This window comes from Nycticebus coucang, chromosome 22 (assembly GCF_027406575.1).
Source record: "Nycticebus coucang isolate mNycCou1 chromosome 22, mNycCou1.pri, whole genome shotgun sequence".
NCBI lineage: Eukaryota > Metazoa > Chordata > Mammalia > Primates > Lorisidae > Nycticebus > Nycticebus coucang.
Genome location: NC_069801.1, coordinates 11,426,788 through 11,454,589, shown reverse-complemented (window position 1 = coordinate 11,454,589; position 27,802 = coordinate 11,426,788). Strand labels below are relative to the sequence as shown.

Sequence of the window (27,802 nt, the reverse complement as noted above, 5' to 3'; positions counted from 1 at the left end):
TCAGCTCTGCACAGAGAATCTGTTCTGAATGGTTCTACCCCACGCTAGCCCAGAGTTTCCACAGGCTGGAGTATGGCCTGTGTTTAAAAACCCACCTTGCCCAGGGGTCCAATGAGCATTCCCCTTCCCCCATTGGTATGAAGCTCAGAGGGTGAGGAGTGTGCCCTGCCATTATCATACCCTTACCAGCAGGGCACAGAGCTAGGCCCACCATAAGCACTTACTTCATGCTTTTTGATCAGAACTGAGATCAGAAATTTCATTTCCTAGGTTCTAGTTTCAGCTTTAGTCTCAGGCTTCCTAGGAGTCAGCCCCTTTGGGTCTAGCATCTTATGTCTGTCCTAGAGCTTCTGCTGTTCCCTGAACCCTAGAGGCAGGGCCAGGTCCTGGGAGCAGCCAGGAGGATGTGGGGTCCGGGGGCTCCTTTTCCCGGGGAGGGACTCCCACTCCACATGGTCCCTAGGCTGCAGTCTAGGTACCTGGTAGATGGTTTTCCACCCAGAATTCAGTGCAGACAAGAATCGGTCCAGTTCAGAAGTGCAGCTTAGGTAGATGACCCAGGGCAGAAGGAGCTGCTGGCTGTCCTGGGAGAACTCCTAGAGAAAGCCAGGCCCCCAGGTTAGCAGAGAGAACTTTCCTGCCACCATCCCACCCCCCCATACTTCCCAGCTCACCAAGACACAGTACTCCTTGCCCGGCTCAGTGGAGACAGTGCTGATGTCAGCCAGTTTGGCTGTGCCCAGGGAGCGGAAGAAGCTAGTCTGGCAATCCTCGTGGCACGTGAAGATGTGGTCATCGGTGAGGACCAGGCAGCAGGGGATGCAGGGGCTGGGAGCCACCCCCTGGGGGATGACCTGAGGGCATCAGCAGGAGTTGGGGAAGAGGTAGGCTGAGCCCTCCAGGGCTGAGCTGCACTAAAGCTCTCCACTCCTGGGACCCAACCAGCCTCTGCCCTCCTTCCAGGGGTCAGGCAGGCTCTGCCCCTCAGGAGCGCAGGAGGGGATGGGAGTGACAGTGGGAGTGCTCCAAGCTCCAGGTGGCCCTGAGCTCCAGTGTTCATTCCTGGGTGGCCCCTGGAGGTTTGTCGTCTTGTTCCTCACAGGTTGCTGCATGACTGGTGTGGATTTGGGGATGGGACCCTGGGGATCCTGGTGGGGTCAGGCAGGCCAGGTGCACGGTGGAGCAGAAGGAACTCACCCCTTTGGACACGGCCTGGCAGAGGTGCTGCATCCAATCGGCCATCTCGGCCTCATTCTCAGCACTCAGCTCTAGGCAGGGCCGGTCGGCGAGAATGACCTGGAAGGCGTGGGGCCGGTCCGTGGTGTTGGATCTCCGGCAGCCACCGCACTGCTCCCCCCTGGGCCAGAGGATGAGGGTGAAATGGGATCGAGGAGGCAGGGGCGGTGAGGTGGGATGGGGCTGGCAGACACAGGGCCTGCCCCACAGTGCTGAGGCGTGGGGATACCAGAAGGTTCTCTAGACTCCTCTGGCTCACAAATAGGTTTCTTCTTTCTGGGTAACACTACTGATCTCTGAAATTGCCCAGAGCCTTTTAGATACTCAAACATGGTCTCGGTGCCCGTAGCACAGTAGGTTACAGCGCTGGCCACATGCACCGAGGCTGACAGGTTCGAACCCAGCCTGGGTCAGCTGAACAACGACAACTGCAACCAAAAAATAGCCAGGCGTTGTGGCAGGCATCTGTAGTCCCAGTTACTTGGGAGGCTAAGGCAAGAGAACTGCTTGAACCCAAGAGTTTGAGGTTGCTGTGAGCTGTGATGCCACAGCACTCTACTGAGGGTGACATAGTGAGACTCTGTCTCAAAAAAAAAAAAGACCAGATACTCAAACATGGCCAGGGAGGAACAGCAACCAGTTCTCAGCTCCAGACCTCTCAGCACCGGTGCCCGTTCATTCGTTCTTCTTCTGATGGGCCCACTGTTCCTTCTAAGGATGCATATGCCTGTCTCCCATGAGGCCGGGAGCACCCCGGAAAGGGCCTGCCTCCCCTCTTGGACTCCCCTTCCAGGCGAGGAGCTCCTTGCTGCCTCCTTCCTCCTCTTTTGGCTCCTCGAAAGCCTCAGAGGGCACCAAACCCTAGTTCCCCAGTAGGGCTGCTGGATGGGTGGGGCTGGGGGGGAGAGGCTGAAGGGACAAGAGGGACAGCCATTGCAAACCAGGGAAAACAAGAGCTCTTGGCTCAGGCTCAGCTGAGCTCGACCTTCAGGCAGCATTCCCCACGTCCGGGGACACTCACCCCATATTCACTGAGAGCAGAGGGATGACATCAGTGCGGTCGGGATACTGGTAGAGGATCCCGTTGCTGGAGGGGCACAATACAGCAGGAGTGAGGCCTGTCCAGGGAACTAGGGGCCAGGCATAGTCCAGATGCCAGGTATCCCCTCCCCCACATGAGCTATAGCCACGAGCCCCGGAAGCAGAGGAGACCAGGGGCCCAAGGGTGAAAAAAAGAACTAGAGGGCCAGCAGGACATGCTCCTTCATCAGCAGGCCTGGCTCCTTAGAGGGACCGAGTCCAAGTCTCTGCCTGAGGCACTCTGGCCTCTAGAGATGACTGCCTTTACAGAGAAGCTCTGATATCCCAGGGAATGTCTACTCCAAAGCCCTGGTGGAGATGGGAGGCGTCCTCTCCTCAGGCCTCTCTCTCAGTGACCTGCTACAGGGAGACCCCTGCTGGGGCCCTGACCACCCACCACCTCTTGGGCCTGCACTCGAGCCCCAGAGCTGCTCCCACCTGAGCACCACGAAGCAAGTCTTCCAGTGCTCCTTGCCCAGGTAGGAGGTGCCTGCCTTGTAATGCAGCATGCCTTCTTTGGTGATGGTGCTCTCGGGAGCTAGGCAGTGGCAGGGGACAGGGCCCAGGGACTCGTCCAGGGGGTCCTCCCAGTGCACAAGCCCATAGAAATGCACAGTAACAGCCGAAGCCTGGAGGTGGGGGCAGAAAACAAAGTAGGTGGGGTCCAGGGCAGGAGGAGCTGGGGACAGAGCAAGGATGTTTTAACCTGAGGATATACTGTGTAGGGAGGAGGATGGGTCCCAGCATAAGAGAGCCCAACCCAGGTGGGGCATTAAGAAATGCTTACAACATCTACTAGCATCGCTTAACCCCAGTACCAAGGGTTAGACACTCGTATCTCAGGGACTATGCCCATCTCATCTTCCTCCCCAGGTTCTTACCTCGCACTTAGATTCCTGGGCCACAAATTTGGCCAGTGCCAGCTTCTCCATAGTGGCATCAGTCAGGATACTGGGGTAGGGTGGCTCCCGACAGCCTTTGATCATGGCTGACTTCAAAGAAGCCAAAAAGAACCTGCACGGGAAACAAAGCCTATAGTCAGAGGCCTGGGAATAGGGCCTTAACCAGACAGGGCTTCGACCTAGAAACTCCTAGCCCGGAGGGGTCACAGAAACCTGGGGGAGGGGCCTGGCTGGAACCTGTGCTCAGGGCAGCAGGTAGGGCAGTGAGGAGGGCAGAGTCCAAGGTCATCAAATGGTGACTAGAAAAGGCCTGACCATTTTCTTTTCTTTTCTTTTTTTGAGACAGAGTCTCACCATGTCACCCTCTGTAGAGTGCCATGGCGTCACAGCTCACAGCAACCTCAAACTCTTGGGCTTAAGCGATTCTTTTGCCTCAGCTTCCCAAGTAGCTGAGACTACAGGCGCCCGCCACAATGCCTGGCTATTTTTTGTTGTAGTTGTCATTGTTGTTTGGCAGGCCTGAGCTGGGTTCAAACCCACCAGCTCTGGTGTATGTGGCTGACACTCTAGCCACTTAGCTATAGGTGCTGAGCCAGACCTGACCCTTTTCAACAGCTAAAGGGCCTTGGAATTTGACAGTGAGGGAAGATGGACAAGGTGATGGCTGCCTTGAACAGAGGGGACCTGGACAATGATGCAGGTGTTCGAGGGCACATCATCCTCCAGCAGCATGGCTCTGTGCCTTCCTTCCAATTGGACAACTCATGCCAGCCACCTTCACTTCTGGAGATCAGCTGGCTGACCACATGAGCCAGTCAGTGATGGTCCACTTGCCTGGTGTTATGACCAGACTACAGGTTTCCCTTCTGTGTCTCCCACTTACTGCTTCCCACCCACAGGCCATGCCACATCAATGGTAGTCCTGCTGGAGGGGCAGGGACTGCCACTCACTCAGCCAGGGCCACGTCGGCTGTGTCCAGCAGAAACTGCTTCCTGCGGTTGGTGCACACCAGCTTCACCGTCTGCTGGTCGAGGCCAACCTGCCAGAAACCACACCTTGACATGCACAAAGGGCTTGGCTGCTGCCTGGCAGAGAAGGCAGTGTCGCCAGACTGAGTGCTGGCTGGGGCGGAGGGAGCACACCCTGGGGTCGCCTCCACATAAAGCCCCAGAAGCCTGAGTCAGGGAGGATGGTCGGAAATCTGGTGTGGGAAGAGGTGTGTCAGCTTGGCTCTTATCCCCAGCATCAGGGTCTTAACCAGACAGGGTTTGGACCTAGGAGCTCCTGGCCTGGAGGGGACACAGAAACTTGAGGGGAGGGGCCTGGCTGGAACCAGGGCAGCAGGTAGGGCAGCGAGGAGGTAGGAGTCCAGGGTCCAAGAAGCCTCCGCAAGAGTTAAGTTGGTGCCCAACCCCGGGGGCCAGCTCTGCACCTCTAAGAGGTGTGGCCTGAGATACCCTGTACCTACAGCAGAGCCTGAACTCACCGACACGTAGTCAAGTTCATTGTAAGAAACGGCTTCTTCTACCAGGTATGGCTTCTCTGTGGCCCCTGAGAGAGGAGACCCAAAGGCCTGTTACCCTCGCTGGCCTCTTTTCCCTCCCCCGTGCCCCATTTTCTAAGGCCTGGCCCCCTCTCTCAGAGAGGACCCTTCTTTGCCCTGCAGTCTGAAACGAGGAAGCAGAATGGCCCAGGTGCTCATGGAGGGGAGGCCCCAGCTCATAGCTCACGCCTCAGGGCTGTTGAGACTGCGGGCAACACCTCTCTCAGGGTGCCTTGTTGTTATCTCATGCCAGATAGCCAAGAGGCATGGGGTAGAGGGACATGGGGGAGGGTTAGTCTCATCTGCAGCCAACTCTGCCTGGGCCTGGGCAGCAGGCACCTTTCCGGAGTAGGTAGACGCAGCAGTCCGTGAGCAGCACATACAGCAGCTGCAGGTTGCCCTCCATGTGCCCGGTGCTCATCCGGATCATCTGAGAGGCCAAAGCAGACAGAGGTCGGCCCCGTGGCCCCTGCCCACCTGGAGGGCAGCCTCCGCGGCCACCTGCCTTGCCCTTGATGTCTTGGGGTTGTTCCTGAGTTCCAGGGACTTACTTTGAACAGCTGCTCTTCATTTTCTCGAAACACGTGGATCATCAGCAGGAGCAGATGATTATTGTCCACCCTGTGAGGGGCCGAGTATGGGGAGGGCAAGGTGTTGGAAGGAGCTCAGGTGGGGGACATAGGCCTCCCACCTGCAGAGCAGGTGGGGTGGCTCCACCTTGTGCCCAGAGCCAAAATTAGGGAGGGCACATCACACCCCTTTTCACCCAGGCCAGGTCTTCTGGGAGTTGTGCTTAATTTCTCTGGAGGCCAGAGGCCCAATGAGTGAATCTCAATTATTGACTGTTATAATTATATTGAGTGAGTCTCAATCCAGCCACACAGGCAACCTCACTTACCTGAACTCTGATGAATGGACCATCTCAGAAGGGCTCCCCTGGCCCTCCTCCACCCCAGAGTCCTCAGCGCTGCTCAGACATGGACTGTTCTGGTCTTGCTTAAGCTGGCCAAGAGCCTCCTTGGTCTTAGGCTCTGGCTCAGGCATAGGCCCCTCCCTGACTGGGGACAGCTTGGCCTCCACCTGCTGGGCCTCCAGGTCCTGAGCCTCCCCTGTGGTGTCCTCTAGGGGCCCAGACGTCTGTCCCTCTCTTCCTCCTCCCTCTTCTTCTTGGCCAGCAGCCTCAGGGCTACGAGAAACATGCAGCGGTTGGCCAAGCCCTGTAGGGTCATGGTTGCTGCCACCTGATGTAACAGTGCTTGGACTCTCGATGGTAAAACGGTAGAAGTCCACTGGGGCTGAAAGCCCCTCACTAAAGTCGGAAAATGGCGGCCTCTCCGGGGTATCCCCGGGACAGCCGGTCCGAAAGGACTGGTCGGGGGGCTCGATGTGGGAACACCAGGTACTGGGGTTCAGCTGCCCATTAAGCTGGTCGATGACCTTGCTTAGGGGCTGTCCCAGGCGCTCCATGGAGGTGTCCTTCATTTCAGGAATCAGCAAGCCCACGTGGCTGAGCTCAGAGCGTTCGCTACTCCCAGCAGTACTGCTCCGCCCCTCTCCCTCCTCCTGGGGGGACACAAGGGTTGTATCTGGAGCGTCCCGCCCAAGGCGTGGGCTGCTGATGAGGCTGTCATCATCCCCCTGCTTGGCACACTTCTGCTGGCTACAGGTTGGGTGAAGTGGACTTGCTTCCTCATCCAATCTGGTCTTCTTCTTCTTACCAATCTTCTTCTTCTTGGTGACCCTGGGACAGTAATGATGGGAAAAGATTTAACATCTCAGTACCCCAGTCCTGAGGGAAACCAGGCTGGGTCAAAGAGGCGATCCTAGAGTGTGGCCTTTGAGGGCACGGCTGGTGCTTTGGTGGTCTTGGGCAGTGCTGGTGGTCTTGGGCAGTCCTGGTGAGAGGTCCTGGGCCAGGACACAATAGTGGCTCAGGCCCCAGGGTAGCCCTGTTGCTGGCAGAGGCGGTTCAGGGGGCCGTGGGAAGGCGGACAAGGGACACACAGATGACAGCAGCCAAAGGAAACCCTGAGCAGGTCCTATAGGTTCTTCCTGATGCAACAACTGAACAGCTCTGGGACAGAAAAATAGGCCACAGCTGGTCAGATGAAAGCTCCTCCACTAGGCCCTGCCCTTAGGGTGTGGACGATAGATGTCGGGCAGACCCCCCTTCTCGTTAAGTATCACTATGGATGAATCACCCAAACTCCTGGCCCTCCTCTTTGGTTCCAAGTTGGCTGGAGGGGGCCTAGCTAGTGATCCCAGGTCTGGATTGTGAAGGCCACTCCGGCCTGGAACCAGCCTGTGGGGCAGGCTTTGGGCTCCAGTCACCAGGGAGCAGCCCCCTGACCAAGGCCATCAGGAGCCTTCTAGGAAGCCTCACACACACACAAAAGGCTTCTCCTTGTTCTTAGGGCAGAGCTTGAAGAACAGGGCCTAGATCACCTCCAGAGCTAAAGGTTAGGTTAACCTCAGAGCCCTCTGGCTAACAGTCCCCCTTGTCACTCACCTCCTCCTTCCTTTCCATGTTCCTGCCAACATGACAAAGATACTTTTCCTTCAATGAGCCAGGCTGAACTAGATTGGTACGAATCTCAGAAATTGTGCATTAACTTCCAAGATTTCCCTTGGAAGGAAGCCTGGTCTAAAGGTGCTTTCTGGTCTTGACAGCTCCGTGGCTACTTGCCTATGCCACCTGGCCTCAAAGCAATAGATTGAATGCTTGTGTCATCCCCTCACTGCCCCACCAAATTCCTATGTTGAAATCCTAACCTCAACATGATATGGGGCGGGGGGCGGCTTTGGGAGGTGATTAGTTCATGAGGGTGGAATCCTCATGCCTGGGTTAAGTGTACTCTTATAAAAGGGACTCCAGCAACTCTCTCTCTGCTCCCCACCACAGGCAGACATCGTGTGAATCCAGAAGAGAGCCCTCATCAGAACCTACCTATGCTGGCATCTTCATCTCAGACTTCAGGCTCCCAAACCGAGAAATAGTACGTATTATTCACGCCACCCAGGCCTTGGTACTTTACTATAGCAGCCAGAGCTGACTGGGACAGGCCCATTTCCCCTTGCTCTGAGAACTTGCTGAAAATTGGGCAGGGTGGGGGTTACTTCTTAGTCCCAAGATGTCCAACTGCTCTCAGGGGCACCCCAGTATACACTGGACTAAAAAATAATGCCAGGAGTGGACAGGTCAGACCCTGGGACCCAACTCCTCTTTGGGTCCCTGCTGGCTGACCTGATGACCTCGAGCTCTGTGCAGACATCTGGCAGGTCCAGGGCCTGGGATTCCTCCTTCTCCGGAGGGGTAGTGTGCACAGGGGTGGTGTCCGAGGAGGAAATGGCCTCTGCTTGCTCCTGGTTGAAGGGGTTGTGGCGCTGGGTGGGACTCCGTGTGGAAGCCTTGCTGCTGGCCAGATCCGAGGCAGTGGAGCGGGGGCCACTGACGGTGTCTGTGAGGTCTCCATCTGGGAGGACAGGAAGTGGAAGACAGCCCGTCAGACACCATCTGGGGGCCCAGGCCCCAAAAGAGAGAGGCATGGAAGTGCCTCCCAGGGAAACAATTAGGGTGGCCCTGTTTATAGAGTAGAAATTCCAACCTAACAGGACCTGGGATTTGTGCTTTAGCAGCAACTTGGAGGGACTACCATCAACCCCACTGCTGGGAGCCCTCACCACACTTTGAGTAGTCTCAGTGAAGGGCCCCAAGGTTATGTGGCCTCCAGGCTTAAGGGATGGTGACCTCAATGCCTCCACAGGTGGCTGGAAGCCACAAGAGGAGATAGTCGCATGCCTCAGGGGTTAACCTCAGAGCCCTCCTGTCAGGATCCTCTAGGGGGGTACCCAGCAGACTCCTTAGCCCCACACCCTACTTGCAGGGCTGAGAGGTACCCGAAGTCCTCTGAAGGGTCCCCTGTAGAGGCAGACAAAATGGAACATAAAGGAAAAGAGAAGAACAGAGGAACAGAAAGAGAACGGTGCAGGCTAAGCACAGGGCTGAGGACAGATGAGGAGCCCAAGGGTAGACCATGGGAGGGCAGGCAGAAAGAAGGGCAGAGAACAGAGAGGAGATGACAGAGCAGGGAACAAGAACGAGGGGCAAGGGGGCAATGACAGGTATGACCAGTGGCTGCCCCACAGAGGCTGCTTCTCCCAGAACCCCCAGTACTCCCCTGGCACTGTAAGAGTAGAGCTGGGAACTCAACTCACTGACCGGTCCTCTGAGTCATGGCCTCACCCACAGCACCACCTAGTAAGAAGGTGGGGGACTGCTGCCCCTCCAGAGAGGAGCTGGTTCAATGCCCGCTCCCACCCACCCATCTGCTCTGGCTACTGGACGGGAGCAGGGAGGAGAAGGAGAACCAGTGTGGGAGCACACAGGGCATTGATCCAGGGGCAGGTGGGAGCTGCTCAAGCAGAGAACTGGGGCCCAACTGGTGACACCTCCTGGTGAGGGTTAATGGCAAGGGACACAGGCTGGTCACGCTCCATTTGCTGACCTATGTCCATCTCGCTGGCCATTATCTACCCAGAAGAGAGGAGACAAACATGCTCCCCACAGCCCCACTGGAAGGGCCCAACCAGCTGTCAACTTCTTAGAGGATCATACAAACTATGGGGCAGCTGTCTGCTGACACAGCACATCATCTGTGTAAGGTACACCATCTTTTAACATAAGGGCAAAGGACGCTGCTAAAGCTTTTACCAGCTCTGCCAGAAAAACACTAGCAACACATGAGACCTGGAATCCCAGAGCCTGACTTCTTAGATACAGAAAACCATGGCCATTGGTCCCAGAGAGCCCCTTGACTATCCTCAGCCCATGCAGCTGCTTCCAGGGGAGTTCCAAGAGGTAAGTAAGGAGACCCTGTGGCAGGTGTCAAGCTATAAAAGCCACAAGTCCTGTAAAAGCCACAGACCATGGAAAGGCCACCCTCAATCCCAGCCCCAGGGCTCAGAGTTTGGAGCTGCCCCCAAGTGCTGCTGTCCTCCAGATCCAAGAAGGCAGTCCGCCCAACCCCCATGGGCTGCCAGAGTGTGCTCAGGCATTCTTTGGTGCTCAAGGAACTTAGGAAAGCAGGATGTCACTGCTGGGACAAATCTCAGCCTGCCCTGGGGCCCAGCTTAGCCTGAGCAAGCCGTGCAACTGGGATGTTAGTTCTCAGACCCTAGGGAGCTCCAAAGGGCTGCAGAGGAAGGTCAGGCCCCTGCTTGACAAGTGACTACAACAGGCATGTCAGGAGGGGTTAGTTGTTAGAATCAGAGGGGCAAACAACCAATGCCCAGCATGTGTGCTGTAAGAGGAGCGGCTGAGAAGAAGATGATGTTATGATGGAATTCTGGATTTCAAGCTAATTTAACATGGGACTTCAATGCTAGTCTCTTGGCCAAGTGACATAATTTATTTTTCCCAATGCCATGTCTTATTTCCAAAGCGATGCTATTTCATAGTCCTATTGCATGGGGAAAGATCGCTGTCATCCACTGCTCAGAAACCATGCCTGTAATTACACAGGGAGAGCCCACTCCTCATCTTCTGGGTGAGGCAGTTCTCATCTCCTCCACTCCGGCACCCCCGCCGGGCTGGAAGTGGCCCACAGAGCAGGAACACAACCTTTGCTTTGAGTAATCATGGCAACCTGGGGAATAGCTAGCAGAATTTCTGGGCAGAAAAAATGCCCAAGCACTTCTGCCTAGTAGATGGCATGAAGAGGGCTGAGAGATTTTGTTCTAATTTGCCTTAAAATGTCAAAGAGATTCTCCCTGTAGGAAGTTTCACCTGTGCCTGGGCATTCACTCCCTTGGACCTCAATATCTTTCCAAAACACCCAAGAGGAAGCCATTAGCAATAGGCTGAAAGAATCTTTCTCCTTAACATTCGTTTGGCCTAAAAGAGCTAATGATCCACAAGTTTAAAGGCATTTTTTTCCAGAACAAATCTTGGCTCACTGGGTCTCCCAAGAGTTAGCAGTTCCCTATACACCTTGTAGGCATCAATTGGCATCAGAATCAGGAAAGGTGATCTGGTGTCCCTCAGCCAGTCGCTTAGTGACTCCAGAAGGCCGCTGCACAAAGGCCAGAGTCCTGCCCTGGAAGGGATTCACCTAGGGCTAAAGGTCAAGTTCTTCTACTGCAGAATTCCATCTATTAAAACAGCAAACTTGGCTTTATTATGATCATGGATGTTACTGTAAATAATAAGGAGCTGATTTTGATGCATGCAGCAAGCTTGGCATGGAGACATTGCAAAACAGGAAAAGAGGATAATAGCGGACTCTGTCCCACCTTCCCAGTCTGTGCTGGGTACAGACGGCACTGCTGGAAACACATCTCCAAAATCATAATCTACAAAAATGAGGGACAAAACTGAAGATTAGAAACACAGGCAGTGGAAGGTCAGGGAGGGTAGGGGCAATGGGGTGGGGAACATGGGGAGAAAACAGGAGAAGAGAAACTTAAAACTTTCTACGTTTTATCTAACAGCCTAGTGGGGCTCTGGCTGCTTCTCAGCTCCAGCACTGGCCCAGTAGCCACCACTGGAGAGAACTCTGGTGACGATCCCTTTCCAAACTCAGAAGCTGGTGCTGGCAGAGAGAAACCAGGGCTCCCTTGTCTTCTACCTCTTGCCCGCCTTCCCTCTGTACCCCAGCAGGACAATAAGATCCTCTCAAGCAGCTCAAGTTGTACCATCTTCAAATAGTTGAGATGGGGTGGGCTCAAGGGGACACCTCTGTCCATGGGCAATCTGGCTCCTCTAAGGCCCATTCCTCCCCCGACTTCTCTCAGGAAGCCCATGGGCTGCCATCTGCTTGCACATTGAGCAATGTGAATCTTGCTAATAGCAAGTCTGAGAGTGACCTCCCTCCCCTGGGACATACAACCCAGGGCACAGCAGAAATAAAGAAAGAGGAAGGTCAAGGTCTCAATGCTGAAGCAATTCTGGGGAGCCCTAGGGGCTGAACTTGGGCTTGGATCCCCTTTCCTGGGGGGTGAGGTGAAGTGAATGAAGAGATCTGGTTTCCCACAGGAGATCCAAGTAGGGAAATGGTCATGTTTACCAATGAACACCAAGGCCTATGGTTTGCAAGAAACCAGGTTGTTCCAATAAGTTGTTGGCCCAAAACAACGTAACAACCTACAGAGTTCTCAGTCTCTGATGGAACAGGTGCAACCATCTGGAACACACCAGCGAGTGTAGGAGGGACTCAGAGACTCGGACAGATGCACAGGAAATGGTGGCAGGTTTCCCCCTAAGCTCTTGACCTGCCTGGCTCTCTCTCTTCTCCTAGGAGTCCTTAGCCTCTTTCTGCCTAGAATCTGGGGTAGGACAACCTCCGCAAGCAAGCAACGCTCACCCCTGTGACAGGCATGGGTTTCCAGAGCACACTGCTCAGAACGCTACACCTAGGTGTGCAACTGGAGCCTTCTGGGAAAGGGCCTAAATTCATAAAATCTCATTTTAGCCTTTTGTGCCTAGAATCCATATTTTAGCACCAGAGGGACACTGAGGAAAGGAATATCTGGGAAATGGTGAATTGCAATCACCAGACCAAAATTGGCCAAGAAAGACATCACTCAGAGAGGCTTAAGTGGATCCAGAGCCCATCTGCCTGGCAGAGGCCTGGCTCCTTTCTGCCCTGAGCCACTCACCCTCACTAGATGGGGCAATCGCACTGTCATCCCACTCCAGGTTGGTAGAGGTGACGGAGTTGAAGGAGTTCAGGGACAGGCTGTCTGAGCCATGGACTGAGCTGGGAAGGCGGTCTTCAAAGTCCAGCAGGTACTGAGGTTTATAGTAGTCGGGCATGTAGGGAGCCAGGTCTAGGTAAGGGGCATCCTGAGGAGAAAGGGGAAGAGGGACGTTTGGTGGGCATTCAGGTGGGTCAGAAAACAGTCTTCTGCAAATGGCTTGAGAGACATGCGTCTGCCTCTGCCATATCCGCCTATGCTAGTTTTTCCTTGGGAAATTAATGAGCTTAACATAGGAAATTCAGAGATAAGCTGCTAAGAAGAGAAATGTGAATGGTGCTGGCTTTTTTTTTTTTTTTAATTTATTTATTTTTCTCAGTTTTTGGCCGGGACTGGGTTTGAACCCGCCCAGCATATGGGGCCGGTGCTCTAGTCCGTTGAGCCACAGGCGCCGCCGGTGCTGGCTTTGAAAGCTATGGACTTTTTTTTTTGAGACAGAGCCTCAAGCTGTCACCCTGGGTAGAGTGCCGTGGCATCACAGCTCACAGCAACCTCAAACTCCTGGGCTCAAGTGATTCTCCTGCCTCAGCCTCCCAAATAGCTGGGACTACAGGCGCTCGCCACAACACCCGGCTATTTTTTGGTTGCAGCCATCATTGTTGTTTGGCAGGCCCGGGCTGGATTCGAACCTGCTAGCTCAGGTGTATGTGGCTGGCGCCTTAGCCTCTTGAGCCACAGGCGCTGAGCCTGAAAGCTATGGACTTTATGCTGACAGATGACACAGCTGTCAGGACCCAACTACACCCTCTAGTACCTCCTTGCTCACTTTTACTATTAGAATTGCTCATTTTCAGGCGGCGCCTGTGGCTCAGTGAGTAGGGTACTGGCCCCATATAGCAAGGGTGGCAGGTTTAAACCTGGCCCCAGTCAAACTGCAAAAAAAAAAATAGCCGGGCGTTGTGGCGGGTTCCTGTAGTCCCAGCTACTTGGGAGGCTGAGGCAAGAGAATCGCCTAAGCCCAGGAGTTGGAGGTTGCTGTGAGCTGTGATGCTACAGCACTCTACTGAGGGTGACAAAAGTGAGACTCTGTTTCAAATAAACAAAAAAAAAAGAATTGCTCATTTTCCCCAATTTCTACTACAACTTGAATATCCCTTATCTGAAATGCTTGCAACCACAAATGTTCCAGATTTCACATTTTGGAATATTTGCATTATACTTACCAGTTAAGTATTTCTAATCTGAAAATCTGAAATCCAAAATGCTTCAATGAGCATTTCCTTTGGCATGGGATCAGCACTCAAAAATTTCAGATTTTGGAGCACCTTGGATTTTGGATTTTTGAATTAAGGATGCTCAACCTGTACTAGCCAAGTTCCTTTTTCAGTCTGTGCTGTTGGGGCAGAAACCCAGAAATGTGATTCAATTAGGACAGGGCAGCTACATGGATCTGGATAAGCCTGAGTCAAAGAGGCACTTGGGAGCCTCTTTTGCTCAGTCTGGGCCAGCAGTACATTTGTACAGTGCATGAAGGGGAGGGAAGCTTGAGAATTTGAAGCAAATGACCCAGAGCATGTCAATTGGGAAGGATGGACTTGAAGATAGTTGTTGGAATCCCAGGAAGCAAAGGGCTGAATTTGTCTTGTTTTTCTTTTTTTTTGAGACAGAATCTCACTATGTCGCACTCAGTAGAGTGCTGTTGCATCACAGCTCACAGCAACCTCAAACTCTTGGGCTTAAGCGATTCTCTTGCTTTAGCCTCCCAAGTAGCTGGGACTACAGGTGCCCGCCACAACATCTGGCTATTTTTTGGTTGTAGTTGTCATCGTTGTTTAGCAGGCCCAGGCTGGGTTCAAACCCACCAGCCCTGGTGTATGTAGCTAGCCATTGAGCTATGGGCGCTAAGCCTGCCTTGTTTTTTTTTGTTTTTTTTTTTTGTAGAGACAGAGTCTCACTTTATTGCCCTCGGTAGAGTGCCGTGGCCTCACACAGCTCACAGCAACCTCCAACTCCTGGGCTCCAGTGATTCTCCTGCCTCAGCCTCCCGAGTAGCTGGGACTACAGGCGCCCGCCACAACACCCAGCTATTTTTTGGCTGCAGTTCAGCCGGGGCCGGGTTTGAACCCGCCACCCTCGGTATATGGGGCCGGCGCCCTACCGACTGAGCCATAGGCGCCGCCCTTTTTTTTTTTTTAATTGTTGGGGATTCATTGAGGGTACAAGAAACCAGGTTACGCTGATTGCATTTGTTAGGCAAAGTCCCTCTTGCAATCGTGTCTTGCCCCCCAAAGGTGTGGCACACACCAAGGCCCCACCCCTCTCTCTCCTTCCCTCTCTCTGCTCTTCCTTTCCCCACCCTTCCCTCCTTTTTATCTTTCTGCTGTCCACTTGCCTGCCTTGTTTTTCTTCAATGCTCATGTCCTAAACATGAAGGTGAGTCCTGGGCTAAGACACTCCAGGCCATGTGGCTTTTCTCCAAGTTGTACAGACAGAAGTGACATGAACCAGGAATTCTTGCTGAGACTCACTCCCCTTCCACTTCCATGACCCTGAAACCTTTCCCTCACCTAAACAAGGCTTTGCTCAAGCTCAGTCATAGCTAACAAGCTCCCCAAAAGAGACTTGAAATGTGAAATCACCGCCCACTCTGCCCACCCTGCCCACTGCTCTTGCTTTCCATGAGTAGCAAGAGCTATGTTGTCTCACCAGATCTAGGTCGAACCGAATGAACTCCAGCCCGGACACCAAGGTCAGGAAGAGTGTCAGGTGATCGTGACTGCAGACCAGGGCATTCCTAGGAGACATGAGAAGACACCATGGTGCTTCTGGGTCCAGTTACCAGCTTAGCCCAATCTCGCTAACACACCAACCGTGTTGAAATTTGACACGTGACACCCCATTCCCTGGGCAGCTTGCAGCTCAATAGAGCCATCACCCTCACTCTCCTGGCAGTTTCCTGCTGGGTTTGGAACCACATGACAAGGTCCTGAAAGTGTCTTCAGAGACGGGCCTGCAGCGTCACTCTGGACACTCACCTGACGTAGTACTTATGCAACAGACCCAGGTTCTCCTGGAATAGCCGCAGGTAGCTCTCCAAGGAGTTCTCATTGAGGGCCAGGTACAGCCAGGCCCGGCCTGCGAACAAAGACAGGAAGGCCTGTCAGGGTACTGGTTTCTTTCTTTCTTTTTTTTTTTTGAGACAGAGTCTCAAGCTCTTGCCCTGGGTAGAGTGCTATGGTGTCACAGCTCACAGCAACCTCCAACTCTTGGGCTTAAGCAATTCTTTTGCCTCAGCCTCCCAAGTAGCTGGGACTATAGGCGCCCATCACAATGCCCGGCTATTTTTTGGTTGTAGTTGTCATTGCTGTTTGGCAGGCCTGGGCTGGATTCAAACCTGCCAGCTCTGGTGTATGTGGCTGGTGCCTTAGCCACTTGAGCTACAGGCGCCGAGCCGAGGGTGCTGGCTTTTAAGTATGACGCGAGTGCAGAAAGGAAAGAAAGAACAAGTGAGGGGAGCAGGAACCTCAACAGCCTTCTTGCTTGGCACCATAACCCCCGAGCTTTCATTTGCCTAGAAAGACCCCAGCCTGTAGCTGGCCAGGAAACTCTGTTAAGGGGGCAGATTACACACTCCAGGTGGGTCAGAAACACCGAGACTCTGCACTAATCCTACAGCCAACACTGATCTTAGCTCAGTGGGAGAAATTGGACTCTGCCTCACGTGCTGGGGCTGGGATTCAACAGGAACCCAGCTCTTGTAGGCAGCTCCCTCTCCTTTACCCCACCACTGCTGTGCCAACTAACTGTCACGTGCAGGGGGAAAAGAAGCCTCGTGAAGGGGGCCAACATTTAATACCACACTGCACCTGACACCACGAGGGAGCAGCCTCCCAGGGCTGACCCTGAGGCCAAACCTGAGCCCATGCTACCCATGGAGAGGGCAGAGCTAGTTGCCTGTCTCCTGTCATACTCACTGCGTCCCAGGTTGGTGGCCACATGCTGCAGCACCTCGATCTGTTTGATGGCCTCTCTTCGGGTGAAGTGCACCACGAGCACCCAGTAGCCAGATGAGAGGTCCTGGAGTCTGAAAAAGAGGATCGGAGCTGCCGGGGGCTGTCTGGGGCTGCCCTGGGAAGCTGTAATCAGCCGGCCCCTGCAGCCTTCACATCATTGCTCAAGGCAGAGGGTTCTGAAGGCCAGCAGGACGCCCCACAGCTTCATGTCATCTGTGGCTAGTCTTCCCCACGGAATTTCTGTCTGCATAGAGACGGCTTACTGGGATAACTATAGACTGCAGCCTGCGTGAGCGAGACAAATCTCCTTCTGCCAAGGGGGAAAAAGGAAGGCAGAAAAGCTGGGGATTCCCGTCCGCAGGCTCCCCGTGGCCCTGGCTATGCCCCGCTGTGCTCCCCAGTCTTCAGAGATGCCCTCCACCTCACCCGTATAGCAGGGCGTGGTCCAGGTGCTCACACAGGCGCTGCAGGACCTTGTCATGATTCCGGATGGCAGGGGTCTCATCCTCACATGCAGCAAAGTAGCTCTGCAACTGAAAGAGAAAAAGCTCTCAAATCAGAAATGGATAAAGAGGAGGGCTACAGAAGTTCTGGCATCAAGAAGGTAGCTGAGAAAATCATAGTCAAATGACATGTTTGTGATGACTAAAAGAGACTGCCCTGTCCCAGCTGCTGGTCCTGCACTGGAAGTTCCAGGCACAAAGGCTACATCCTCACAACCCAGAATACAGAGGCCCTCAGTAAGCGTTTTGCATGATGACAACTTGATGCTGGTGAGGGATCCATAGTCCATGCAGAGGTCTCAGGCTTCAGGTCAGGGCCGCCATGCTGCATAGCTCCAGGTGCACGGCATATAGTACTGTCCACATAAACGCCACACATATCCCGGAGCGGAGCAACACCCTACCTACGTGGAGCTACCCTCTGCATACACTAAGGGCTGAGGGAACGGGGCACCTGGTCTGATGGCATTCTTGCCAGAGGCTGACACAGGACAGTGACTTTGCCTAAGGAAACTGACAAGGCTGGACATGGATCTGGGTACATGCCAGGTTCATGTTAAGCCCTATCCAAGAAGGACACTGTTCTCAGGCTGGACTGATAAAAAGAGAATTGGACAGTAGGTGAGAGGAATCGTAGCACCGCAAACTCCACCAGGCTAAGGAGGGTGAGGGCGTTCTATTGGCCTAGTTAAGGCTAAGAAAGCTCAGATACTTGGACTGAGTTCTCTGCAACCACAGTTACGGAGGGGGAGGGAGGGCTCCTTTCAAGTAATGTCCTAGAAGAAAAGTCCCTCCAAGTTCATGTTAGCCCCACCCTGGCCAGCTGTTGCCCTTCCTATGGCCAGAAGGGAGAAGAACACAAGAAAAGAGCACAGATCCCTGAGTACTCCTCTTACGGTTAAGCTCTTGGGATAAACGTGTCCTCAAGTGTTTTCTGGAAGCAGTGGTAAGATGCATCAACCACACCAATAAGCATGTGCTCTTGGAGAGAGGCCAACGATTCAATCCTCACAACAAAAATAGCCTCTCTTCTCTGTGGCCCAGACAAAGCCAAGCAGCCCTGTTAGCTGGGAACAACCCCAGTCCTATGTAGTCCTGTTCCCTCCTCGCAGAGGCAGGCAAATCAAAGCACCAGAAGGAAAGGTTTCTAGAACTGAAGAAGCAATGAGCCTATAGAAACTGCACAACTCCCTCTCGGCAATGACTAGAAGCATCTTTTTTTTTGTAGAGACAGAGTTTCACTTTATCGCCCTTGGCAGAGTGCCATGGTGTCACACAGCTCACAGCAACCTCCAACTCCTGGGCTTAGGCGATTCTCCTGCCTCAGCCTCCCGAGTAGCTGGGTCTATAGGTGCCCGCCACAACGCCCGGCTATTTTTTTGTTGCAGTTTGGCAGGGACTGGGTTTGAACCCACCACCCTCGGTATATGGGGCCAGCGTCCTGCTCACTGAGCCATAGGCGCCGCCCGGCTAGAAGCATCTTTGCACACTTTAGTATTAAGTGCTACAACACTGATGTCCAGCTTTTTTTTTTTTTTCTTTAAGTTTCAAAAGCCAAGTACATCTACGATTGGAGAGTCTTTGGTAGATGACAGAGCTGGAAAGATCCTTAAGAGATCTAGTGTAACTTCCTCATTAAAAAAGCAATGCTTAGGAAGAGCAGAGGGAGGGAAGGAGGGATGGGGGTGGGGTCTTGGTGTGTGACATACCTTTTGCGGGCAAGACACAATTGTAAGAGGGACTTTACCTAACAAATGCAATCAGTGTAACCTGGTTTCCTTTTTGTTGCAGTTTGTTTTTGGCTGGGGCCGGGTCTAAACCCATCACCTCCAGTATATGGGGCCAGTGGCCTACTCCTTGAGCCATAGGCACCACCCATGTAACCTGGTTTCTTGTACCCTTAATGAATCCCCAACAATTAAAAAAAAAAAAAAAAAAAGGGCGGTGCCTTGGCTCAGTGGGTAGGGTGCCAGCCCAGATACTGAGGGTAGCGGGTTCGAACCCGGCCCCGGCCAAACTGCAACAAAAAAATAGCCGGTTGTGGTGGGCGCCTGTAGTCCCAGCTACTCGTTAGGCTGAGGCAAGACAATCACCTAAGCCCAGGAGTTGGAGGTTGCTGTGAGCTGTGACGCCACAGCACTCTACCGAGGGCGATAAAGGGAGACTCTGTCTCTAAAAAAAAAAAAAAATTAACAGGGGTCACCTCTTGGATTCACATCACACACCTAAATGAGCACCTGACCACACCTCTGACCATCCCTGGACCCCCAAACTGGTCTTCTTGCCACCACTTGCAATTTCAGAAAACATCTGAGGTTCGACTGATCTCCAAGGCAATAACTGAAGCAGACATTCTTCCAGAATCATCAGGCCAGGCCAGTCCTCATGGACTCTGAAATAACTCCCGTTCTCACCCTGCCTGTTGAAACCCTGAGTGCCTTTACCAAGACCCTCAAGAGGTTGTTTAGGATCTATGGTATCTCCCTCGTTATGACTTTCTTTCTTTTCTTTTCTTTTTTTGTAGAGACAGAGTCTCACTTTATGGCCCTCGGTAGAGTGCCGTGGCATCACACAGCTCACAGCAACCTCCAGCTCCTGGGCTTAGGCGATTCTCTTGCCTCAGCCTCCCGAGTAGCTGGGACTACAGGCGTCTGCCACAACGCCCAGCTATTTTTTGGTTGCGGTTCAGCCGGGGCCGGGTTTGAACCCGCCACCCTCGGTATATGGGGCCAGCGCCTTACCGACTGAGCCACAGGCGCCACCCTGTTTTTTTTTTTGCAGTTTTTGGCCGGGGCCAGTTTTGAACCCACCACCTCCAGTATATGGGGCCAGCGCCCTACTCCTTGAGCCACAGGTGCTGCCCTTGTTATGACTTTCTAAATGAGTTATGGTTATGAATTTCCTTATTAAAATGAGAAAAATGTTTCACTTGAAGAAAAAATATATATACACACACATGTCCCAGCCTGCAAGCACAACTACCATCTTCCATGCCAAATTACTCTTCAGTTTCATTCAGTACCTGCTGGTAAAGCTAATGCCAACCATGATTACAGCCATCATTTATTTTTATTTATTTATTTATTTAATTTATTTTTAGAGACAGAGTCTCGCTTTATCGCCCTAGGTAGCATGTCGTGGTGTCACAGCTCACAGCAACCTCCAACTCCTGGGCTTAGGTGATTCTCCTGCCTCAGTCTCCTGAGTAGCTGGGACTACAGGCGCCCGCCACAACGCCCGGCTATTTTTTTGTTGCAGTTTGGCTGGGGCCGGGTTCGAACCTGCCACCCTCGGTATATGGGGCCGGCGCCTTACCCACTATGCCACAGGCGCCGCCCAAAACCCTCGTGCATTAGGTGCGTATTCTGTGCACTAGGAAAGTGGCAAAGCTGTTAAGAGTGTAGATTCTTCAGTCAGACACCGTACTTATCAAAGTGCATGATACCACATAAACACTTAAGAAATGTTAGCAGTGGGGGCGGCGCCTGTGCCTCAGTGAGTAGGGTGCTGGCCCCATATACCGAGGATGGTGGGTTCGAACCCAGCCCCGGCCAAACTGCAACAAAAAAGAGCCAGGTGTTGTGGCGGGCACCTGTAGTCCCAGCTACTGGGGAGGCTGAGGCAAGAGAATCGCCTAAGCCCAAGAGCTGGAGGTTGCTGTGAGCTGTGATGCCACAGCACTCTGCTGAGGGCAACAAAGTGAGACTGTCTTTCTTTTTTTTTTTTGTGGTTTTTGGCCGGGGCTGGGTTTGAACCCGCCACCTCCGGCATATGGGACCAGCGCCCTACTCCTTAAGCCACAGGCGCCGCCCGAGACTGTCTTTCTAAAAAAAAAAAAAAGAAATGTTAGCAGCTCTGATGATGATGACACATGCTATAATTTAATTTAATCATCACAGCGATCCCATAAAGTAGGTCACAGAGCTTGCAAGTGGTGGAGCCAGATTTTAAAGTCAGGTCTTTTCATCAAATCAAGGTTCAAGGCCTTCTTGCCTATTCAACCTGGCAATGGAGGCCCATTTGCTGTCTATGAATCTACCTTGCTCTGTAAATCTATATCTTGCTCTTACTCTGTAAACCTATCTTTCTCTTCCTCAACAAACTTTGTTCTATGCTGGCCTTAAACAAAACAAAACAAAACAAAACAGGGTTTAAGATCCCTGAATGAATAATGTATGTAAAACATTAGACTCTGTTTAAGTCTCCTCCTTAGCCAGGCATTGTGGCGGGTACCTGCAGTCCCAGTTACTGGGAGGCTGAGACAAGAGAATCACTAAAGCCCAAGAGTTTGAGGCTGCTGTGAGCTGTGACGCCACGGCACAGTGGTATTGGGTTATGTGAGAAAAGAATCCTCATCTTTGAGCAATATAGACTGAAATATTTACAGGTGTCTGGGATGGGGCTAGAGATGTCACTGACAGTCCCCAAGATGGCAGAGCGGGACACAGAGGGCTTCAGTGTGCTGTTCTGCCTATTTTTGGTCAGAAGAGAAAGAGGAGGAAAGATGGAAGGAAAGGAGAGGAGAGGAGAGGAGGGAAAGGAAGAGTGAGGGAGAGAAGAGTGAGGGAAGGAGGAGACAGCAAATACAGAAAACCCCTGTGACCAGTTTTGCCAAAAGCGTGGCGGGAAAATGGGTAAGTAAAGGAACAAAGCCCTTGAAGCAGAAAGACAGGATGGACTCCTCTGCCCCGGGGAGGGGTGGGAGCCCAGGTGGAGGTGGGCCAATATGCTTGATGGTGGGAGGATGAAAAAGTTCTCATCAGAAGAAAATTTTTTTTTTTTTGTAGAGACAGAGTCCCACCCCATGGCCCTCTGTAGAGTGCCGTGGCCTCACACAGCTCACAGCAACCTCCAACTCCTGGGCTCAAGCGATTCTCCTGCCTCAGCCTCCCGAGTAGCTGGGACCACAGGCGCCCGCCACAACGCCCAGCTATTTTCTGGTCGCAGTTTGGCCGGGGCCGGGCTTGAACCCGCCACCCTCAGTATATGGGGCCGGTGCCTCACCGACTGAGCCACAGGCGCCGCCCAGAAGAAAATTTTTAAAATAAGCAAAATCAACTAAGAATGAAGAGAGGACTTAAGACTTAAAGTAATTTTATTTTATTTTATCTTATTTTTATTTAATTGGAGACAGAGTCTCACTATGTCACCCTTGGTCCAGAGCTGTGGTGTCACAGCTCACAGCAACCTCAAACTCTCAGGCTCAAGTGATTCTCTTGCCTCAGCCTTTCTAGTAGCTGGGACTACAGGCACCCACCACAACACCTGGATATTTTTTTGTCTGTTTATTTAGCAGGCTAGGGTGGGGTTCAAACCCACCAGCCCCAGTGCATGACTATTGAGCTATGGGCACTCAAGCCATAATCTTATTTTAAAGTCATGGCTTTGGGCTTGGTGTCTGAGTGGTTAGGGCACCGGCCACATACACTGGGGCTGGTGGGTTTGAACCTGGACCAGGCCAGGTGAACAACAATGACAACTGCAACAAAAAATAGCCGGGCGTTGGGGCAGGCACCTGTGCCTGCTACTTGGGAGGCTGAGGCAAGAGAATTGCTTAAGCCCAAGAGTTTGAGGTTACTGTGAGCTGTGATGCCATAGCACTAAGAGCGACATAGTGAGACTCTGTCTCAAAAAAAAAAAAAAAAAACAAAGTCATGGATTTGGCAAGGCGCAGTGGCTCACACCTGCAATCTGAGCACTCTGGGAGGCTGAGGCAGGTGGATAGCTTGAGCTCACGAGTTCAACGCCAGCCTGAATAAAAGCAAGATCCCATCTCTACTAAAAATAGAAAAACTGAGTTAAGAGGATTACTTGAGCCCAAGATTTGGAGGTTGCTGTGAGCTGTGATGCCACGGGTACTCTACCCAGGGCAACACAGTGAAACTCTGTCTCCAAAAAAAAAAAAAATGTTTTTTAAAATTAAAAATAAAGTCATGATTTCCCTAAAGTGCCCTGTATTTCCAGGCCTCACTATGGACCAGTTAAGCTGCTCTTCTGTCCCTGCTCCTGATTTTTCAGGTGTGCTCAGGCAGCAGCGCCAGGAAGAGCTGGCTCTGCACACCCCAGACTCTCTCAAGGCCAGGAGTGTGGTGCTCCCTGAGTGCTCCGGGAAGAATGGCCATTAGAAACTGCACCAGACCCTGTGGCTTCGGGGAAATGTGGGTGGCACACTCCAGCAGGCCAAGAAATGCCTGACTCAGAGCCTTTTAATTAGGGTGAGTCCCACTCCTGTTCGGAGCTGCCACAGCCTCTCTCTTATTGCTCTCTTAACTACACACAACCACAAAACAATTTCTAGTACTATGGCTGGCACTAAGGAATCCTTCCAGATTGGTCCCTGATAACTCAAAGTTAGCTGTGAAAGACGGTAAGCGACAAAATGAAAATGAGACAGTTTCAGATGACTTCCTTTCCTTCTCCAAGACCAGAGAAGCTGCAACACTATCCAGCCCGAAAGATGGGAGATCTGGATTCCAACTCTGCTGCCAACTTACAGGCTGTACTGGAGAGGCAGCAGGGGAGGAGCACCATGCTTCCATATTTACAAAGAAATCCCTGCATCAGGAGAAGCTGGACAGACATAGGCCATAAACTTGCCTGCTTTAACTGCCTGACTCCTCTAGGGCTCCACCCCTACTCACCGACAGAGGACACAGGCCCATAATTACAGGAGGAACCCAGCTTGGCGTTCCCAGGTCTCTGCTGCTTCCCAGGGAGGAGGTCACCAGGCAACCTACTGGCTCCATGGAGACTAAATATATTTATTTATTTATTTATTTATTTATTTATTTATTTATTTATTGTTTTTGCGTTTTGGCCGGGGCCGGGCTTAAACCCGCCACCCCCAGTATATGGGACCAGTGCCCTACTCCTTGAGCCACAGGCTATAGACAGAATGTTTCAAACAGCCTCAGCAGTACAAGTCTAGAAGGCATAAATCCAAAAGTAGTAAAGACCCCAACTGAAGAATGGGTTGACTGTCACTTTACCTCAAATAACCTCTTTTAAGAGTTACATCAGACCAGGCTCAGTGGCTGACGTCTATAATCCTAGCAGTCTGGGAGTCTGAGGGTGGATTGCCTGAGCTCTTGGGTTTGAGACCAGCCTGAGTCAGAGTGAGACCCCGTCTCTAAAAGTAGCTGGGCATTGTGGCAGTTGCCTATAGTCCCAGCTACTCAGAAGGCTGAGACAAGAGAATCAATCACTTAAGCCCAAGAGTTCGAGGTTGCTGTGAGCTGTGATGTCACAGAACTCTACTGAGGGCAACAAAGTGAGACACTGTCTCAAAAAAAAAAAAGAAAGAGGGCAGCCCCTGTGGCTCAAGGAGTAGGGCGCCGGTCCCATATGCCGGAGGTGGCTGGTTCATACCCAGCCCCGGCCAAAAACCACAAAAAAAAAAAAAAAAGAAAGAAAGAAAGAAAGAAAAAGGGCGGCGCCTGTGGCTCAGTGTGTAGAGCTGGCTCCATATAACGAGGGTGGCAGGTTTGAACCCGGCCCCAGCCAAACTGCAACAACAAAAAAAATAGCTGGGCATTGTGGTGGGCACCTGTAGTCCCAGCTATTGAGGATGAGGCAAGAGAATTACCTAAGCCCAAGAGCTGGAGGTTGCTGTGAGCTGTGACGTCACAGCACTCTACTGATGGTGACAAAGTGAAACTCTGTTAAAAAAAAAGTTAATCAGAGGCTGGGTGAGGTATCTTACACCTATAATCCTTACACTCTGGGCGCTTGAGGCAGGTGGATTGCCTGAGTCCAGGAGTTCAAGCCCAACCTCAAGCAAGAATGAGACCCGTTTCTAAAAAAAAAGAAAAAATAGCCAGGCGTGATGGTTGGCGGTTGTAGTCCCTGTAGTCCCTGTAGTCCCTGTAGTCCCTCCCTGTAGCTACTTGGGAGGCAGAGGCAAGATCTCTTGAGCCCAAAGTTTGAGGTTGCTATGAGCTATGACACCATGACACTCTATCAAGGGCAACAAAGTAAGACTCTGTGCGCCTGTGGCTCAGTGAGTAGGGCGCCGGCCCCATATGCTGAGGGTGGCGGGTTCAAACCCAGCCCCGGCCAAACTGCAACAAAAAAAATAGCCGGGCGTTGTGGCGGGCGCCTGTAGTCCCAGCTGCTCGGGAGGCTGAGGCAAGAGAATCGCGTAAGCCCAAGAGTTAGAGGTTGCTGTGAGCCGTGTGACACCACGGCACTCTACCAAGGGCGGTACAGTGAGACTTTGTCTCTACAAAAAAAAAAAAAAAGAAAAAAAGAAAAAAAAAGTGGCTCACACCTGTAATCCTAGCATTATGGGAGGCTGAGGTGGGAGGATCACTTGAACTCAGGAGTTTGGGACCAGCCTGAGCAACAGTGAGACCCCATCTCTACCAAAAAGGAAACAATTAGCTGGGCATGATGGTGCACATGCTTGTAATCCCAGTTACTTGAGAGGCTGAGGCTGGAGGATCACTTAAGCCCAGGAGTTTGAGGTTGCTGTGAGCTATGATGCTGCCACTGCACTCCAGGCAGGGCAACAGAGTCTGTCTCCCAACAAACAAACAAACAAACAAACAAACAAACAACAAAAAAGAGTTAAACAATGCTTCCCACCGCTAAATAAGAGCAACTCAACCTCACAGCCAGACTGGGCTTGCAGGGGCCCTCTAGGTCCACATAGACCTTGAGGCTGCCTCTCCCTTAACGCTGCCGCAGATGGGCTGCAGGTGACGGACGAGTCTTATGGAAAGTGAGCAGGCACTGCCTGTCTATTCACAGCATGGCCACTTGATGGGCAGACCACCCCTCTGGTCTTCACGGACATTCATTCTTCCCAAGGCAGATCCTCAGAGGAAAGGCAGGCTCAAGCCATGCTATATCATTTATTATCTTTGGAGTCCGGATATCCCCAAACCTTGATACCTGGAGTCCTCAGAGAGAGGGACCCCAAGGGGGCCTGTCCATATCAGTGACAGTTGCAGAAGGATTGGTGTGGTCAGAACTACCGAATGTCCCTTTGCATAGGCCCCATAACAACCTGCCTACGCTGATCTCAAGTCAGCAACTTGCTCCAGCTAGAGGCACAGGAATTTAAAGGGAAAACCAGTGCTCATCATCCCTCCCCTCAAAAACACATAAGCAAGGAAATAAACAAACAAACAAGGCAGGCAGGCTGGAGTATCTTAAGTCCTAGCAAAGCTTCTTAAGAACAATAGTGCCTGTTTTAGACTCTGTAGAGTCTCTGCTGGTATCTAAGACAAGGCTGGATGCTGGCCAGGACAGAACTTCAGAATTCAAGAACAGAAGAGACTTAGAAATCATGTGGTCCTGAAGCAGAGTTTCCTGGGCACCGCCATTCAGCGCAGATGCCCTGTGCAGGAAGGGAGACAGGGAGTGGGGAGGGGGTGAGGTCTTCAGTGAATGAAATATTACTGAATGCGATGAAAATCAGAAAAATAATGGCCTAGCCAGAACCTTTGTTTTCAAGGTGGGGTGACTGGGCCCCAGAGAGACCAGAGATACTTCCTGCAGCCTCCGGCCTTGTCCAGTGGTCCTTCTACTTTACGGCAGAGCCTTGGACTGGAACTCCTTTTGCTACAGCCCACCTGGGGATATAGCGAGGTTAGTGGGGCACCTGCTAGAAGCAGCTGGAAACCTCATGGTGGTGTCTCACCCAGGAAGGCACAGAAGCAGGGCCCATGGTCCACACCCAGGGCTTCCCTGATGGCACTCTGTAGGAGTTGGGGGACAGGGTCACCAATGTCCCAGTTGTTTCCATCCTGCACAACAGAAGAGTGTCATCACAGGCTTCAGCTGCTAAGTGTCTGCTGCTACACCAATCCCAGACAACCACAGGCTGCTGATTTACTCTAATTTAAAAATCTCTCACCTGGGTGGCGCCTGTGGCTCAGTGGGTAGGGCGCTGGCCCCATATACCAAGGGTGGCGGTTTTTTTTTTTTTTTTGTAGAGCTAGAGTCTTACTTTACTGCCCTCGGTAGAGTGCCGTGGCGTCACACAGCTCACAGCAACCTCCAGCTCTTGGGCTTACATGATTCTCTTGCCTCAGCCTCCCAAGTAGCTGGGACTACAGGCGCCCGCCACAAAGCCCGGCTATTTTTTTTTTGTTGCAGTTTGGCCGGGGCTGGGTTTGAACCTGCCACCCTCAGCATATGGGGCCAGCGCCCTACTCACTGAGCCACAGCCGCCGCCCGGGTGGTGGGTTTAAACACGGCCCCAACCAAACTGCAACAAAAAAACAGCCAGGCATTATGGAGGGCGCCTGTAGTCCCAGCTACTTGGGAGGCTGAGGCAAGAGAATCAGCTAAGCCCAAGAGTTGGAGGTTGCTGTAAGCTGAGGGCAATAAAGTGAGCCTCTGTCTCTACAAAAAAAAAAAAATAATAATAAATAAATAAAAATAATAAAAAAAAAAATCCCTCACCTGTGGCTTGGCGCCTGTGGCTCAAGTGGCTAAGGAGCCAGCCACATACACCTGAACTGGTGGGTTCGAATCCAGCCCAGGCCCGCCAAACGACAATGGCTGCAACCAAAAAATAGCCGGGCATTGTGGTGAGCACCTGTAGTCTCAGCTACTTGGGAGGCGGAGGCAGGAGAATCGCTTGAGCCCAGGAGTTGGAGGTTGCTGTGAGCTGTGATGCCATAGCACTCTACCCAGGGCAACAGCTTGAGGCTCTGCCTCAAAAAAAAAAAAAAGCCCTCACCTGAAGGCTGGGCACAGTGGCTCACACCGATAATCCTAGCACTCTGGGAGGCCAACGTGGCTGGACTGCCTGACCTCAGGAGTTGGAGACCAGTCTGAGCAAGAATGAAACCCTATCTCTAAAAATGGTCGGGTGC

General features: G+C 52.4%; 1 protein-coding gene and 1 long non-coding RNA gene across 4 annotated transcripts in view; one reads left to right on the top strand and one right to left on the bottom strand.

The window, feature by feature from the left end:
- The window catches only part of PLEKHM2 (pleckstrin homology and RUN domain containing M2), a 42,866-nt gene that overhangs the window by 1,205 nt on the left and 13,859 nt on the right, over positions 1 to 27,802 (bottom strand). Inside the window, exons 2-19 of one of the 3 annotated variants that reach the window (XM_053576825.1) lie at positions 16,897 to 17,003; positions 16,432 to 16,541; positions 15,493 to 15,592; positions 15,164 to 15,251; positions 12,419 to 12,605; positions 11,054 to 11,113; positions 8,007 to 8,235; positions 5,661 to 6,503; positions 5,314 to 5,383; positions 5,102 to 5,192; positions 4,706 to 4,770; positions 4,170 to 4,258; positions 3,198 to 3,330; positions 2,755 to 2,945; positions 2,258 to 2,323; positions 1,198 to 1,357; positions 675 to 854; positions 480 to 596 (exon numbers count right to left, since the gene is read on the bottom strand). In XM_053576825.1, the coding sequence (XP_053432800.1) occupies positions 480 to 596; positions 675 to 854; positions 1,198 to 1,357; positions 2,258 to 2,323; positions 2,755 to 2,945; positions 3,198 to 3,330; positions 4,170 to 4,258; positions 4,706 to 4,770; positions 5,102 to 5,192; positions 5,314 to 5,383; positions 5,661 to 6,503; positions 8,007 to 8,235; positions 11,054 to 11,113; positions 12,419 to 12,605; positions 15,164 to 15,251; positions 15,493 to 15,592; positions 16,432 to 16,541; positions 16,897 to 17,003 (2,886 nt within the window). Of the gene's footprint in view, positions 1 to 479; positions 597 to 674; positions 855 to 1,197; positions 1,358 to 2,257; positions 2,324 to 2,754; positions 2,946 to 3,197; positions 3,331 to 4,169; positions 4,259 to 4,705; positions 4,771 to 5,101; positions 5,193 to 5,313; positions 5,384 to 5,660; positions 6,504 to 8,006; positions 8,236 to 11,053; positions 11,114 to 12,418; positions 12,606 to 15,163; positions 15,252 to 15,492; positions 15,593 to 16,431; positions 16,542 to 16,896; positions 17,004 to 27,802 lie in introns of those variants that run through there. The other 2 variants (XM_053576824.1, XR_008376965.1) reach the window with 2 other exon arrangements.
- LOC128575288 (uncharacterized) lies at positions 8,243 to 20,184 on the top strand. Its single transcript, XR_008376967.1, has 3 exons — positions 8,243 to 9,620; positions 12,459 to 12,548; positions 19,755 to 20,184. It is a non-coding gene; the product is annotated as an uncharacterized LOC128575288 (long non-coding RNA).